Source organism: Typopeltis vanoorti, chromosome 8, assembly GCF_054136105.1.
Source record: "Typopeltis vanoorti isolate ZY-2024b chromosome 8, IOZ_Tvanoo_1.0, whole genome shotgun sequence".
In the NCBI taxonomy this organism is placed as follows: domain Eukaryota; kingdom Metazoa; phylum Arthropoda; class Arachnida; order Uropygi; family Thelyphonidae; genus Typopeltis; species Typopeltis vanoorti.
The window spans coordinates 97,041,907-97,058,545 of record NC_143556.1 but is presented as its reverse complement, the minus strand read 5'-3'; the positions used below and the strand labels follow the sequence as shown (position 1 = coordinate 97,058,545).

Sequence of the window (16,639 nt, the reverse complement as noted above, 5' to 3'; positions counted from 1 at the left end):
GATGCGCATAGGAAAATACATATAAAATGTTTATGACAAGAAAGCTCAAATGCTAGAGTTATTCCGGGGGGGGGGGGAATCTGATCTCTCTCTAGAGATTTGGGTATTGTCAAAAGTAAGACTGGGAGGAAATGTTCATTTTGGTTAGAGAAGACTGAGTTTTTCAAGTATTCATATTAACAGTGCTGCCGAACACCATTGAAGAATTGAAAGTAGATATGTTAGTAGTTTGGGTGATTTGTATAATGCAAGGTTTGTTGAATGAGAAAAAAAAAGAGTGCACTGTAGTATAGTGAATTCTATAGTACTGTATCACTGATATTGGTTGCAATCACCAATTACATCCCATACCAGTAATTCATTTGTTTTCTGTATATAGACTACTTAAAAGCAAATTTATAATTGCAATTCATCATTTTTTAACATTCATCATTTGTTTTTAATTTCTAACTCTATATTAGAAGTGTTCAAATTAAATACTGTTGCAATAAGTTCATAGAGATTGATGTGAAATATTTTCTATTTCTTTTATGCTTTTGATGTTAAATGTAATGGTGTTCTTTTTTTTTTTTTTTTTTTTAAAAAAGTAATATTGTTCTGTTTCTAGTATAGTCAAGTTTCGATTTGAAAGTAAAATTTCTCAGTGTTCCATTTTCAAAGATGCTACTTGTTATATAAATAATGCTATCCTAAAAAGCCTTTGATAAACAACCATTATATAATGTGACTTATTTACATCCACTGAATATGTGTTTGAGCTTTTTATTAAGCCATCAGTAAAAGAGACAACATGGTCATTTAGAGTCCTGTAAAATAAGTTTCAGTCAAGCATTATATTTGTGTGTATGTTGCCTACTGATCTTGTTTATTTATTTATTTTTTTAATATTTACTAAAATAAAGAGCCAAAAGGCTTCACTTTGGCGATGCAAAATTATATAAATTAAGCAGATATTAAATCCAACATTATTTCATAGCTGAATATAGAAACTATAAAAGTTTCATGGGAAATTTGACCAGAGAGCTAACGGGAATACTCGGTTTATAAATGTATCTATCCAGTTGAGTATCAACCTTCAATACTGCTTCATAAATAGCTTTAAGTACAGGATCATCTTTCTGAGCTTGGACAATCTCATCCTTTTCCCAAATTTGTGAACTAGGTTCCTTATTCATCTTATGAATAACATGAATTTTAGATTTTGCTTCATCTTGATTGAAATGGTTATTCCTATATGATTCATCATCTCCTAGAGATCTAGATAAGTAATCTGCTACTATATTTGTTTTTCCTGCAATGCAAGCCACATCAATATTATATTCTTGCAGTAACTATACACTGATTTTTATCCTTCATAGTATTTAGGAATGACAGAGGCTGGTGATCAGATCTAAATTTTCTTGATGGAAAAATTATTGCTAGTGCTTCCTTCTCTAAGGTTGAATAATTCAATTCTGGACCTGATACTTTCCTATTAATAAAAGCTACTGGCTTAAAATCTTCTTTCTTTCTAATACAGCAGCAATGCAATCATTTAAAGCATCAGCAGAAAGATAACAAACGTCACTAAATTTAGGATAAATGAGAACTGGAGCTTTAGTTAATGCCAGTTTTAGTTTGTCAAATGCTTCTTGTTGAGCGTTGCCCCAGTTAAATTTAACACCTTTCCTTGTCAAGCACACTATGGGTCTCAATAGCTGTGAACAATTAGGAATAAATTTTCTGTAGAAATTTAACATGCCAATGAATCTATGAACTTGCTTAACTGTTTTTGGAGGTTTAGCTTATAATATGCCTTCTACATTTGACTGAGTTATAAATGAGAACTGGAGCTTTAGTTAATGCCAGTTTTAGTTTGTCAAATGCTTCTTGTTGAGCGTTGCCCCAGTTAAATTTAACACCTTTCCTTGTCAAGCACACTATGGGTCTCAATAGCTGTGAACAATTAGGAATAAATTTTCTGTAGAAATTTAACATGCCAATGAATCTATGAACTTGCTTAACTGTTTTTGGAGGTTTAGCTTATAATATGCCTTCTACATTTGACTGAGTTGGCATAATTCCCTTGTTACTGATTTTATGACCTAAATACTCAAATTCTTTTAAGAAAAATTGGCATTTAGAGCACTTTAAAGATAGATTTGATTCATCTGGTATCTTTAAAACATTCCATAGGATTTTACAATGGCTATCTATATCTCTAGAATAAAATAGATCACCCTGAAAACAGATAACTCCATTTCTCATATCTGATAAGACAGAATTCATTAAAGACTGGAATAACATAACAGAATTTCTTGCAGCTTGTGGTAATCTACATAGTTAATATTTCTGCCATCTAGTAGTAAATGCAAAGTATTTTTTGTCTTCTTTCTTCAAAGGGATCTGAAAGTAGCCAGAATTTAAATCCAGATTTGTAAAATACTGTGCTCCTTCCAAACAGATCAATAATTCCTCAATTTTACACAGAAGGAAATCAATAGGCTTTTTAACCTTATTGATGGCGCTCAAGTCTAAGACAACCCTCAGGCTTCCATTTGGTTTTTTCAGTTAAGATGAATGGACTGTTCCACTGAGAATTTGACTTCTCAATTATTCCTGCAGTAGTTTCTGAAAACGCTCATATATTTCAGTGGAGTCTGATATTAATTCTTGTCGAAAGGCTTATACGTTGGTAACACATGACTTAAATTATTTAAGGAATTTACAACGTATACTGGAATATTAATTAAAAGAAACTTTAATAAATACTTCCTATATTTCAGCAATGTCACATTGCCATCTTCATGGAAACATACAAATATGGTACGTGCACGCAGGCACTACAAAAAAGCAAATGAGGCAGAAGACAAGAAACTATTGTTGTTCCTAAAGTCCTAATGGTGCTCCCTAGTGGGCTATATTGGGTTATCTTGGCCGTTGGGCTGATGTTCTCATGATGTAAGTCTCCCAAATTTGGGGCAGTCTCATGCACCCAAATTTGTTGAGGTTTGGAACGTTTTTTAGAGCTGAGGCTGATTCTATGAATAATTTTTTGTACTTAAACTTGCTGCGGTATATTTTTCACTTTCTTCCAACGTATTTTGTGGCGGATATCTCGAGCATGGTCTGCAAGCCCAGAGTGGCTGTACTGGTGAAACCGGATGTATTCCTTGTGTTCTGAAATCCTGATATTCGCTGTCCTGCCTATTTGGCCAAAGTAGAACAGTTTACAGCTGATATCTTTGGTAGAGTGGATAAGGGATGCCTACTTTTTATATGATCTGTAACAAGAAGTCAGGTCATATTTTTTAAGGATTTTGGTTATTTTTTTCAGAGGTGCCCCAGATGTAGGGAATGGTGATAGATTTAGTGTAATCTTTATTGTGAAGGGGGGGGGGGTACTGGTTTTAATATTTTTTGAGGGTTGTAGCCATTGGCTAAGAAAGTATTCAGGATGTGGTTTAGTTCAGTGGTTAGGGCATTATCATCTGAACAGATTAATTTTGCCCTGTTATATAGTGTTTTAATAACCCCATATTTTTGTCGGGGGGGGGGGAGAGAATTGATGGTAAACGTATCTGCCTGTATGTGTGGGTTTTCTATAAACAGAGAAAACCAAGGATTCATCAGGCTGGTGAGTAATTAGAGTATCTAGGAAAGGGAGGCTGTTGTTTTCCTCTTTTTCCAAGATGAACAGGACTCTAGGATGTTTGTTGTTTAAGTGTGTTAAGAAGGAGTGGAGTGTATCTGGGCCATGTGGCCAAATAGCTAATACATCATCCACGTAACAAAGCCAACTAGTGGATTTTTGTGGGGCAGAGTTTAAGGCTTTCTCTTCAGAAGTCTCCATAAAGAAGTTGGCCAAGGGTGGGGAAAGTGGTGAACCCATGGCTTTACCCTCTATCTGTTTGTAGAAATTCCTTCCTTGCCAAACAAAATAGCCTGAGTTCATTGTGAACTGAAATAGGGCTGAGATATTGGGAGGAAATTTGGCTTGGATGAGCTCTAAGGTTTCCTTGAGTGGGACATTTATGAATAGGGAGGAGGATGTGGTCAAAACTGACCATTATGTCAGCGTGCGTGTTGGAGTAAGGGGTTTTCTATACTGGCTTTGAAGTGGGCTGAGTTTTTATGTGTGATGGTGTGTTGCCAGTATAGTGTGTGTGTGTGTGCGTGTGCTTTGGCTAAATGTTTGGCTAATTTATATGTGGGGGAGGGGGGGAGAGATCAATGGCATCTACTATGGGATATAATGGCACATTTAGTTTATGTATTTTTGGAAGTCCATATAATCGGGGGGGGGGGGGTCTAGAGTTAAAAGGTTTTAATTTGTTGGTAACTTCCACAGACCAAGAAGTGACCTTCTTAAGGAGCCTATGGAGTGTTCTTATTTGAGAGCTTGTAGGATTATATTCAATAGGGAGGTAGGTAGCCCAATCTAATAATAAAGCATTAAGCTTGCCTGTGTAGTCCTTTTGGTTGAGAACCACAGTGGCATTTCCCTTTTCCACTTTGGTGATTACTATTTCCTTGTTTTTCTTCATTTCTAGTAGAGCTGTATATTCATCTTTGGATATGATGGTTTTTGGTGGTCTTGCTTTGGTGAGAACACCGGCTACATCCAGTCTGATATTGTTGGTGATATGGTTTGGAAGGTTTTGGATACTACGTTCTATTTGGTCATTATTTCCTCGGCAGGTATTCTTTTTGGAGATAAGGCGAAATTGTGGCTGCGTGTAAGAGCAATGAGTGCTTCAGGCTTCAAAACAGCAGAAGAGAGGTTGACTACAATGTTGAGTGGTTGCTGTGGTACGAAAGTAGAGTTCTTTTTCAAGTTATCAAATTTCTTGATGTGCCGACTACATATCTTATGAAATTCTTTTGTTGCCAAAGCGTGTGAAATGTTAAAGAGAATCGCCTAAAGGTAGTGGCTCAGCATGCCTGAAAGCTCCTCCTATAGCGCCCGTAAAGTTTTGTTTTCGTCGGCTATAACTTGTTTTCGATAAACTTCGTAAGAACAAAATTCCTCTGTCTGTGTTCTTGAACTTCCATTAGCTCTCCCTTGTTTTTCTTCCGTTACTTCCATACCAAACACTCTCTTATTGTTTCTGTTACCTCGATACTGAATGCTCTCTCTGTCAGCTGTCAATCACCCATCAAACTCCTCAGTGAGCATACGCACCTCATGAAAGTGGCAAACAAGAAGTTAGGTATAATGGCTAACATGTTGTCTCCATTAGCATTACAAGAATGTCTTTACAAAACACAGCACTTAATAATTTTAAACCACAATAAAATTTCTGAAAGTAACACAACTATCAAAATCCAGTAAGTACATATGTTTTTTTAAAATGCTTCACATTTCATTTTGACAAACAAAATAACATCAATAATGGGCACATCGCAAGTGCCGACAATACGTATTATGAAACCAAAACTGATAATGTACTGACAAACAATTTGTAAAAATATTCATAATTTAAATTATGACTGTTTTTACACCATCATCATCATCATCTGTGGATCTTCTTCTCTTACTATACAACAGAATATTTACAAGAGTTTCCAGACTCTTGGCATAAGTCGATTGTCATTCCTGTCCCAAAGCCAGACAAGGATCCATTCCAGGCCACGAGTTATGATCCCATTGCTCTGATTAGCTGTCTTTGTAAGGTCTTGGAAAAAATAGTAAATGCAAAGTTTCTCTGGTACTTAAAAAGCAGCAAACTTCTCATACACAATGTGGGTTTCGTAGACACTGGTCAACCTTATACCATTTGGTCCGTTTAGAACAGTGGTTCTTAACCTTTTTGAAGTCACAAAACACTTTTGATTATAAGGAAAATTTGGGAAACACCGAAAGCATTAGCTTCATAAAATTAACGATAAAAATATTCATGGACTTGCCTTTTATAAAAATTGAACTTATTTTAATGCGATATTTGAGCTTGTCAGCTTTTTCAGATTTCAGGTAAAACATGTGATATACCTACTCTCATCTCTTTGTCTATATTATTAAGTCTTTCATGCTTTGTAGTTTTTATATTGGTTAATATTGAGAAATCGAGCTCACACTAATATGATGTTGAAAACTAAGAAAATTTTCAGTGACCTTGTGGAAAGGGCTGGGTATTCGGCTTGGACAAAAATCCAAAATTCCTCAAGAGTTATTTCAGAGAATTTCATTTTTAGAGTACAATCCATTGACAAGGTAACTGTTCTTTTTTTAATGAAAATTCGCAACTCGATGTATTAACTGTGCAAAATAGATTTCGTATTCAGTCATGATTGTGTGTAATTAAGGAAGGAAAGTAACTTGAAATCTTTTCTTCTGGTATTGTTAAATGTTCTGTTATAACGGAAATAATTCCCTCGACATTTTCATTATGTAGCAGAGGAAACATATCTACTGTATGGTAATACTGTTATTTTTGACCACACAAACTATAGGAGAGAATAAATGACTACTATTTGGGGGATTTTTTTGATCAAATTTATTTTAAAACAAAGTTATACCAACTAGTTTCACCAACTGTGACTGCTGGCTTCATCAGGATAAAAGATGTATAAAAATAGTAAGAACACTTAAATGCTAAAAGCTGTTAACACTAAAACCATAAAATAAACCGAATACAATTGTATTTTTTATGAAAGCAGAAGAACGCGTACATCACACGCACAACGTGTGTATGATCTGCTAGTTGTTGTATCGGAACGATTTGTAGTTGGCAGCAAAATTCAGTTCTGGCATGTTGGAAGATCTAATAAGGGTCTTCCAGATCTCGGGCAGAATCGGTCTTTGGTTTCTATTAAGGTTTTGTTCTGAGCAGAGAACCTTTTTGGCTTCTTTTATATCTACTGTATTTTTTTTCTGATATGCGGTTTTTTTAAAGACATACTTTTTTCTGAAAAGCTGAACAATTTGTCAGTGAATGTCAAAATATTTTCATTTTTCCCTTGGATACTCATATTATCGCTATTTAAGTAATTAAAAATATCAGCTAAATTTGCCATTTTAACATACCAAATATCATTTTGAAGACATTTTACAAAAGCATCTGTGCCTTCATTATGAAAAAAGGTCAATAATTTATTCTTAAGTTCTAAAATTCAGAATAGCACTTTATCCCTGGTATCTTTACCAGGGATAAAGCATTTTATCATCTTATTTCAGTGTGCAAAAGCAACAATTCATACTTGACTTCCATAAATATGCAAAGTTTTTAAGAAGGCATGCTTTTGAAAGTCTTGACTTGATATAATTTACCATATTTACAACTTGGTCTAGTACAGGTTTTAATATTGCTGGTAATGTTTTTGAAATTAGGGATTCTCTGTGCAAAAAATAGTGCATAGATATAATATTTGGGTTTATTTTTGCAAGGGTAACAAATCCTTTAATAGAGCCTACCATTGATGGAGCACCATCCATACAAATTCCTACACCCAGCTCCCATGAAATTTAAAAATTTTCTAAATATGATGTAATAGAGTCAAAAATATCTTGTCCTTTTGTATGTTCAGTAAGTTCTCTGCAGCATAGAAATTGATTCACTATATCATTTTCATTAATGAAACAAACAAATCCTAGTATATGAGCTTTACCGCTAATGTCGGTGGACTCGTCAATTTTTAAAGCAAAATGCTGCTCGGAAAGTTTATTGGTAACTGTTTTCTCGATATCATCTAACATATCTTTAATTTTATTTTTTATTGTATCGTCTGAATGAGGAATTTTCATATCCTTTTTTGCTTCATCGCCAAACATAATGTTTACTATTTCACAACATGCTGGTAAAATAAGAGACTCTTCTGTAGTATGTGGTTCTATTTTTACAGCAATTAATTCAGCTACCTTATATGATAAAAGTTGTGCCTTATCAGAAATTTTAACGGTCTTTTCAAAATATTTTACTTGTTTAATTTGCATGTCCAACAATCTCTTGAAATAATCTTTAGTTTTTTAAGCAAGATTGGCATGCTTCATAGTAAAGTGACGTTCCAACTTAGCAGGAACCATTGCACTATTGGATAGTTTTTCCTTGCATACAAGGCACTGGGGAATAGGACATTCTTTCTCACCGATTCATGTAAATCTGCAACTTAAATATTCATCCAAATATTGTCTATTGATTTTTCTTATTTTACTACATATAATGCTGTCTTCTGTATGAGATGTATTTGCAGCAACATCATTACTACTACTACTTCCAGTTGTACTTGTCCCATCATTAATAATTGCCTCAGAATTACATCTTTGTTTAATAATAAATTTATCCATTGTGCGCTACTACGATGTTAGACAACCCACAAACCAAATATACATTAAAAATGGACTGACATGTTTGACAACACACAAACCAAATACACATTAAAAATGGACTGTGCACGATTACGATGTTGCACAACACACAAACTAAACACACACATCACTGAATGACTATAAAAGAGATGCTCCTTTCTGCCCCTCCTGCAAACACACGACCTCTAAACAATATTCTATTGGTTTAGAAGTCGGCGTGCATAGAAGTCTCCAGTTGTTAGGAACAGATTAGCCAATTACACTCAGAACTGTGTCATGTGACATCTTTCACCAGCAGAACCCTTGTAACCAGTTTGTGGAACACAAGTTAAGAATCACTGGTTTAGAAACATGTATAAGAAATACTTTCCTGAAATGAGAACACATAGTTTCAGTGTTCTTCAACATGGAAAAAGCCTATGACACAGTCTGGAGATATGGCATATTAAAGGACCTATTTAATCTTGGTCTGAGAAGGTGGATACTATTTTCATGTTTTTATTAAGAACTTCTTTCTCGCTGTGTGTGCCAAGTTCAGGTGGATAGCACGTTATCTTGACCATATCATCAAGAAGAAGGGGGGAGTTCCTTAAGGCTCTTTCTTAAGTGTGACTCTCTTCACTGTTAAAGTGAACTCAATTACTGAACAGCTTCCTCCCACAGTAGGCAATGACTTTATGGTGATGATTTCACAATTTACTGTCACTCCTGCTAAATGCAAGTCATTGAAAGACAACTTCAACAAGCAATTGATCATGTTTCTTCATGAGTCTGGGCCCTTTGTCATGTGTTTAGGTTATCTGCTGAAAAAAACGTGTCCACTTCTGCTGGAAATGCACTCTCCACCCCAGTCCTGATTTAAGAATTGAACAAGCTGGTATCCCTGTATTATCAGAAGCCAAATTTCTAGGACTCATCTTTGGTAGAAAGCTCATTATCTTTACTCACATTCATCATCATCAGGATAAGCGCAAAATAGCACATCATCCACACTCTATCCTCTACTGAATGGGGTGCTGATCGATGTTCCTTGCTCCACATTTATCAAGCAATCATACATTCAAAGCTTGATTATGGGTCCTAGGTACAGTTCTGCAAGTGAGAGCATGCTCCAATGGTTGGACCAGGTCATCATTAAGGTATATCCAATTAGCTGCTGGCACATTTTGCACATCACCTATTCAGAGCCTTTATGTTGAATCAAATGAACCCCTCTATCACTTAGACGAAAATATGTATCTTAATTATGTCCTAAAAATAAAGTCCCCTCCAGATCGCTCTGCATGGAACTCTCTCTATTGGGAGATCCTATATTGCACATGGCAGACTGCCATCTGCAATCATTTTGCAGATGGCAGTCTTTTGGCAGTGCACAACAAAATGACATTCTGTCATTTTGTTGTGCACATTAAACAGGCTGTGGAAGCTATTGGCATGAGTGCTGATATTACCTACACCAAACAAAACAGAATTCCTCCACAATAGGCTTGCATCTCTTCCCACAACCTTTCACTTTGTCAACTATAGAAGTCTCATACACCCACATCTGTCTACAGCAGAAGTCTCATACACCCACAAATCAGCGTGGGCTACTCTGTGTGCATTGAACAATTAGACACAGAGTAGCCCACGCTGATTTCTTGTCCATCTATACTGTTGGTTCAAGATCAGAAATCTCTGTTGGTTGCATTCCCTAACATCACAATCTCTAACCAGATCCCAACCAATTCCAGTAATTATACTGCAGAATTGCATGCCATTCAGCTTGCACTTGTGCATATCAAAGAAAAACCTACCAGAAATGTATCATTTATACAGACTCTTTGAGTTCTTTACAGGCTGTCTCCTCTCCAGTGTTTGATGGAGTGCTTCAACTTTTGTACAAAATCAAGATCGTTGATGTTTGGTTGTGTTGGATTCCCAGCCACATTGAAATTAAAGGAAATGACATCACAGATGCAGCTGCTAGATCAGCTCATACTTTCTTGCCGTACCATTCGATGGTCCATTATACTTGACTACACACAGGTTATAAAATCAGAGTTAATTGCACAATGGCAATACTCATGGCAGGAAGCACTGACGAACAAATTACATGAGATTAAGCACTGGCAGTCTAGTCAGTGTAGGAACAGAAGAGAGGAAGTCATTCTTTCTAGGTTCTGCATAGGTCACAGTCATCTCATACATTCTTATTTACTGAGGGCTGATGACTTACCCATGTGTGTGAAATACAACACCCCATCTTACCATTAGTCATATTCTGGTGGATAGCAAGCACTTCACATAAGAGAGAAATTACATTTTTACTTATCTGGCTGAACCCTATACACTCAGACAGATTGCACAAAATTTTTAGATTTTGAAAAAACGTTAATTTATTCAGACATTTGATTGTGGATTTGTATATATGTAGATGCTGCACTGTAAATACTAAACTTTTTACATATGTTTTATTTACTCAATTACGTTCTAATAACTTTTTACATATATTTTATACTATTCACTATTTTATCTCCTTGTAATGTGTATTGCTGTGTACTGGTGCAGTATGACCTTTGCTGTCCTTGCACCATAAAACCCCAAAACAATCAATTAAGAAAGGTTCAATTATCCATCCTTGTTTTGTATTATTAACTGTCTCTCTCTCTAATTGCTATATATTGTAACAATCCTTATGCAGTGTCATGGTGATGTTAGCTAATGTATTGTATACTTTTAGTCTGGTTTGTTAGGTTAGGTTAGGTTTTTTGAACTAGGTTTGGTTTAAATATAGAGTTAATTACACCTGTTATTTTTAAATAAGCATAAATGGATGGAACACGTTCAAAGAATGAAAACAGAAAGATTACCAAAACAAGCCTTAAAGTACAAGCGATTAGGAAAAAGAAAACCAGGACGTCCTCTTAAATGATTCAACAATGACTTCTAAGTCCGGAACAGGCCACAGTAGGCCTAAATCCTTGATATGCATGATGATGATGATGATGTTAGCTTGGTGCTATTGAGAACTAATAAGAATTGCTGCATATAAATGTAGCTATTTTTTAGCTACATATCTGGTTAATTTGAGGTCTGTTATATATTTACATTGAATTGCAAATCTGCTTGCATGTTACAGTGATTGTTGTTTTGAATATTAGTTATTTAACAGTTCTTTTAATATTTTTTACATGTAATATTTCTATTTGCATTTCTTTTTTTAGTTATGCACCCTGGTAATGCCGTATGGGGAACATTTTTGTCGCATCTCATCTTTCAACAGGGAGGATCAAAATTCTGTTATAGTTAATTATTATCAAATTGGACCAGGAACTGTTAAAGCATTTTGCATATTAGATCTTCTTTTGGTAAATAGTGAATTAAGATTAAGTCATATTTTAAAATCAATAGTGTATTCAAGTAATGCCTACCAATAATGCATAATAACATATAACTTGCATTTATATTGTAAAATAATTACAGATTACATGTTATTAAAATGATAATAAATATTCCACATGTCCCACATATATATATATATATGTATCACATAGAAAGAGGCATTAAATCGCTTCCAAATAATATAGCTGATAAAATTTGTTTAGAAACCAGCAGTGTTTTGAATAAAAAGAAAACCATATGTAGCAATTTGACAAATACAGAACTAGCAGCAGTCAAGTCATTAAAAGCTAATCAAGATATAATTATAATAAAATCGGACAAAGGTAATGCCATGGTCATCCTTGAGAGATCAACTTATATTCATCAGATGAATCAACTAGTCTCCAATAACAGCACCTATCAGCTCGTGAACTATAATCTGACCAACAGGATAAAGAAAAAAACCTGTGAAATTACTTAACCACTTGGCTGTCAGACACTGTTAAAAAATTAATACCCCATTATGCCCTTTCTCCCAGAATATATGGTGTTCCCAAGGTACACAAACATAACGTTCTGCTTCGACCGATAGTTGAGGGAATAGACAAACCTAATTATCACCTAGCCAAGAAATTAGCATCAACACCCAAGGAGTTGGTAGGTCATTCCCCTCCTATATAAAGAACACATAACACTTCATAAACAATATTAAAAACATAACACTCGGCAAAGATGATTATTATAATAAATTTAGTTTAATCCTTTATTCAAGTGTAAGCAAACAAAGTTTGCACCTGAAGTATCTTCAGGACTGAGGCAACTCGTGGTAAAGGTGGACCAAGCTCTCATCACTCCTCAGTATCTCCCATAATGCAAAGCACATCTTCTTGCAGACATGTATAATGCTATGCATTAAGGGAAGGGCCACTACCCAGACCGGTTACGACCTTCATTGAGGTCTCGTCAGTGGGAGCCAGACCCAGAAGTGGTGATACTAAGGCAGAAGCAATGGAGAAGTCATGAGTACCTATACGAGTTGCCAAAAGGTGTACCACCTTATTATTAAATTACTTTGGATTTAGAGAAATATGTTACCATTCAAAGAAATATGTTATTTAGAGAAATCCTTTACCACGAGTTGCTCAGTCACAAACAAAGTTTGTGACTGAGCAACTCGTGGTAAAGGTGGACCAAGCTCTCGTCACTCCTTGTCTCAGTATCTCCCATAATGCAAAGCACATCTCCTTGCAGACATGTATAATGCTATATGACTTCTCAATTGCTTCTGCCTTAGTATCACCACTTCTGGGTCTGGCTCCCACTGATGAGACCTGAATGAAAGTTGAAACCGGTCTGGGTAGTGGCCCTTCCTTTAATATATAGCATTATACATGTCCGCAAGGAGACGTGCTTTGCATTATGGGAGATACTGAGACAAGGAGTGATGAGAGCTTGGTCCACCTTTACCACGAGTTGTCTCAGTCCTGAAGATACTTCAGCCGCAAACTTTGTTTGTTTACACTTGAATAAAGGATTAAACTAAATTTATTATAGTCTAACCAAGTGTGGGAAAAAAAAAACTTCTAACCAAGATGATTATTAGTCAGTTTTGACGTTTCTACCCTTTTCACAAATCAATGACACAATTCTTTTTCTACAGAACAAATTTCCACCTGATATTATGGCTCTCTTTGTCCACCTACTACGTTCCGCAGTTACTTCGTGTGGCAAAATAAATTTTACCTACAAAAAGAAGGTATGGCCATTGACTCACCACTATTCCCCCCAATTGCTAATTTTTATTTGGAAGCTTTTGAGCAACATGCTCTTGATTCCTTTACTCTAAAACCTACAGTTTGGCTCATGTTGACGATGTTTTCGTTATCTGGCTAGACAGCAGCCAAACATTAAACACATTCCTTAGCCACCTGAACAAACAACATGAGTGCATACAATTGATTATTGAAATTGAAAATCAGAACTTGCTCCCTTTCCTGGATACACTAGTCACACATCTTTCCTCAGGCAGTCTGTCCTTCACTGTTTACCATAAGCCTACACACACTGACCAATATATACATGCTAACTCATATCACCACCCTTTGCAGAAATTTGGAGTCATCAACACCCTCAGAAACAGGAGTATAACAATTTGCTCTAATGAACGAGCTCTTAAACAAGAATTAAAAATTATTAGCAATACATTTATAAATAACGGATATAGCAAAAATACTATTAATAATATTCTTCATAAAACTTCATCAAAAAGTAATATAGATTACAGTAAAACCATAACACTTCCATACATTAAAGGGTTATCAGAAAAAATTCTATTGAACATCATAATGATGTTCAATAGAATTGTACATCATTATAATCTTAATGCCACTTTTAAACCACCTTTAAAATTATAAAACATATTCGACACCTCTAAGGATCCTCTTCCCCCCATTGGCACACCCTGGAGTTTATTGCATCTATTGCACCCGTAACTTACTTTATATTGGGGAAACTGCACATACAATCCCTATCCATAATAAAAGAACACAAATGACACATTAAATATAATAATTTTGGTGAAGCAAGTCATGCTTCACCAAAATCTCTCAGATCATGCTCTTAACACCCTATTGAATTGATTGGAAAAGTACTTATTCTTTGCATCATACAAAAACTTGGTATGAACAGAAATTTAAAGAAGCCTATGAAATTTTGATTAACCACCCTAATCTTAATAATAATGGGGGCTTAAAAATGCCAAGAATTTGGATGGCACACATTCAGCCTACTTAGTTTCCAGCAAACCCTGACTTTAGGACTCTAAGCAATTTTTCATTTTTTATTGGCCACTATCCATACCAGTTGCAATTTATATGTATACTTATATAAGTAATTATTTTCTGTTTATTTATTTATCTATTATTTTATGCATGAACATTTTACTCTCCAGCTTAATTAACTTTGTAACCTAATAGATAATAATAATAACAGGACTCTAGCTTTGATGTAGTGAGGTTTTTTTTAATACCAGATGTCAGATAAATAGTTTTAACAGTTGATCAGTAACTTTAGTATGCCATGATTGTAGTGCAGCTTGTTCTTTGTATATATACGTATACTCCAGAAGATGACCTTAATGTGAAGGTCGAAACGTCGAGTGTATATATTTTGGTTTATATTAAACTAAAGTTTTACTCTGACATGGTAGTTGTATCCATAATTTTTTCGTAAGGTATAATAAATATCCCTTATTGCTTAATAGGAATATTTATTATAATTAAAAGTGACTGATAGTATATAAAAAATTGAGAGTCCAGCTTTTATTTGTTAATTGATATCTTTGTGACACAAACAAAAAAAAAACTACAAAAGCTCTCTATACTCTAAGCCAAGTTCTTGCTAATTAAAATTGGAAAGGACTTTGTTTAAATTGTGTCATGGATGCACAGACCTACATAAAAGTCTGTGCATCCATGACACTATTTAAACAAAGTTCTTCCAATTCAGATTTAAACAAAGTTCTTCTAATTAACTAATTCAGCCTTTGGTGAAAAGGCTGAATTAGTTAATCTGAAATGGAAGTACAGGTTTTTCACTCAGAACTGAGGTTTCCCTCTTATGAAACATACAACTGATGAACACTTGCAATTTAACAGACACATAAGATTGATTTTTGATTATTTGGAACCAATTATTTTGGTGTTTGCACACTCTCTCTATGTTCACTGGGCATCTACAGATGCCATATAGTCATTCCGATGCTCAGTGATCTGCCACAACAGGCCTCACCATTTAGTCCTGTTGTTTGCTTTTCTGGCAGCCTTAACTCTCCGAAGATCAGTCACTCCACACACACACACCATCCGTCAATCTATCTCATTGATGGTCTACCCCTGCCTCTTTTTTCGGGAACTTTACCTTCTATTACTATTCTGAGAAGTCCCCCCCCCCCATCCATCCTTTCTATGTGTCCAAAATATTTTAACTTTCTTCTGTCAATATCCTTAAGGAGCCTTAAAGTTCTACTGATCTTTTCTAACACCCATTCATTTGTACACCTTTCAGTATGATATCCTCAAAAACCTTTTGTAACACCACATCTCAAAAGCAGATATCCGTTTATCTGACTTCTTTAGGTTCCAAGTCTCACATCCATAAGTCGCTGTTGGAAAAACAGTTGCATCCAAAATCCTCAACTTTGTTCCCATGGAGATAGATCCATCCTTCCAGATTTTAGACAGGTCTCTGACTGTTGTTTTAGCCATTTCTAACCTTTTTCTGAGGTCTTCTGAACAGTAATTCTTCACATTAATAATGGATCCCGGGTACTCAAACTTGCTGACTTCCTCAATTCTTCCTTCATTAAGGTACACTTGTTTCTCAAGAGCTTCTCTGTTTGTATTTCCTTTGAGAACCATAATCTTTGTCTTGCTAGGATTGAGATGAAGTCCTCTGTTATTACTGATCTTGTTAACTTTGTCAAGAATTAGTCCTAGTTCTTCCATGTCATTACAAAGGAGTACTGTATCATCAGCATACCTCAGATTACTGATCAATCTACCTCCTATCCTAATTCCTGTCCTGAGCTCATCCAATGCTTCACGCATGATGTCCTCCACATATATATATACTAAACAAGTGAGGAGAAAGTAAACATCCTTGCGTAACTCCTTTTCAAACTTGAAGCTAGTCTGTCAATCCAACACCTGTACACCTGTTCTTACCATGGCTTCTTGCTCCTTATACAAGTTGGCTATCAACCTGATAGTGAATGAATTACGAAAACCCATTCTTTTCATTACTTCCCACAGTTGCACATGCTCATCACAGTCAAAAGCTTTTTGACTGTGTTGATTTTTGATTGTTTGGAACCAATTATTTTGGTATTTGCACAAGATTCAAAATATTATCCTCTTTGGAATTTTAAAGGTAGTTAAATATTATTTCTGTAGTTCAGTTAACTTCTAGTTTAAATGAATTCAATGTCTGAAT

The 16,639-nt window shown here is 35.2% G+C and overlaps 1 protein-coding gene across 2 annotated transcripts in view; it reads left to right on the top strand.

The window, feature by feature from the left end:
* The window catches only part of LOC150104209 (nardilysin-like), a 561,456-nt gene that overhangs the window by 440,358 nt on the left and 104,459 nt on the right, over positions 1–16,639 (top strand). For both annotated transcript variants that reach the window (XM_090396835.1, XM_090396833.1), the window contains exon 26: positions 11,491–11,634. In XM_090396835.1, coding sequence (XP_090252961.1) covers positions 11,491–11,634 — 144 coding nt within the window. The remainder of the gene's footprint in view (positions 1–11,490; positions 11,635–16,639) is intronic.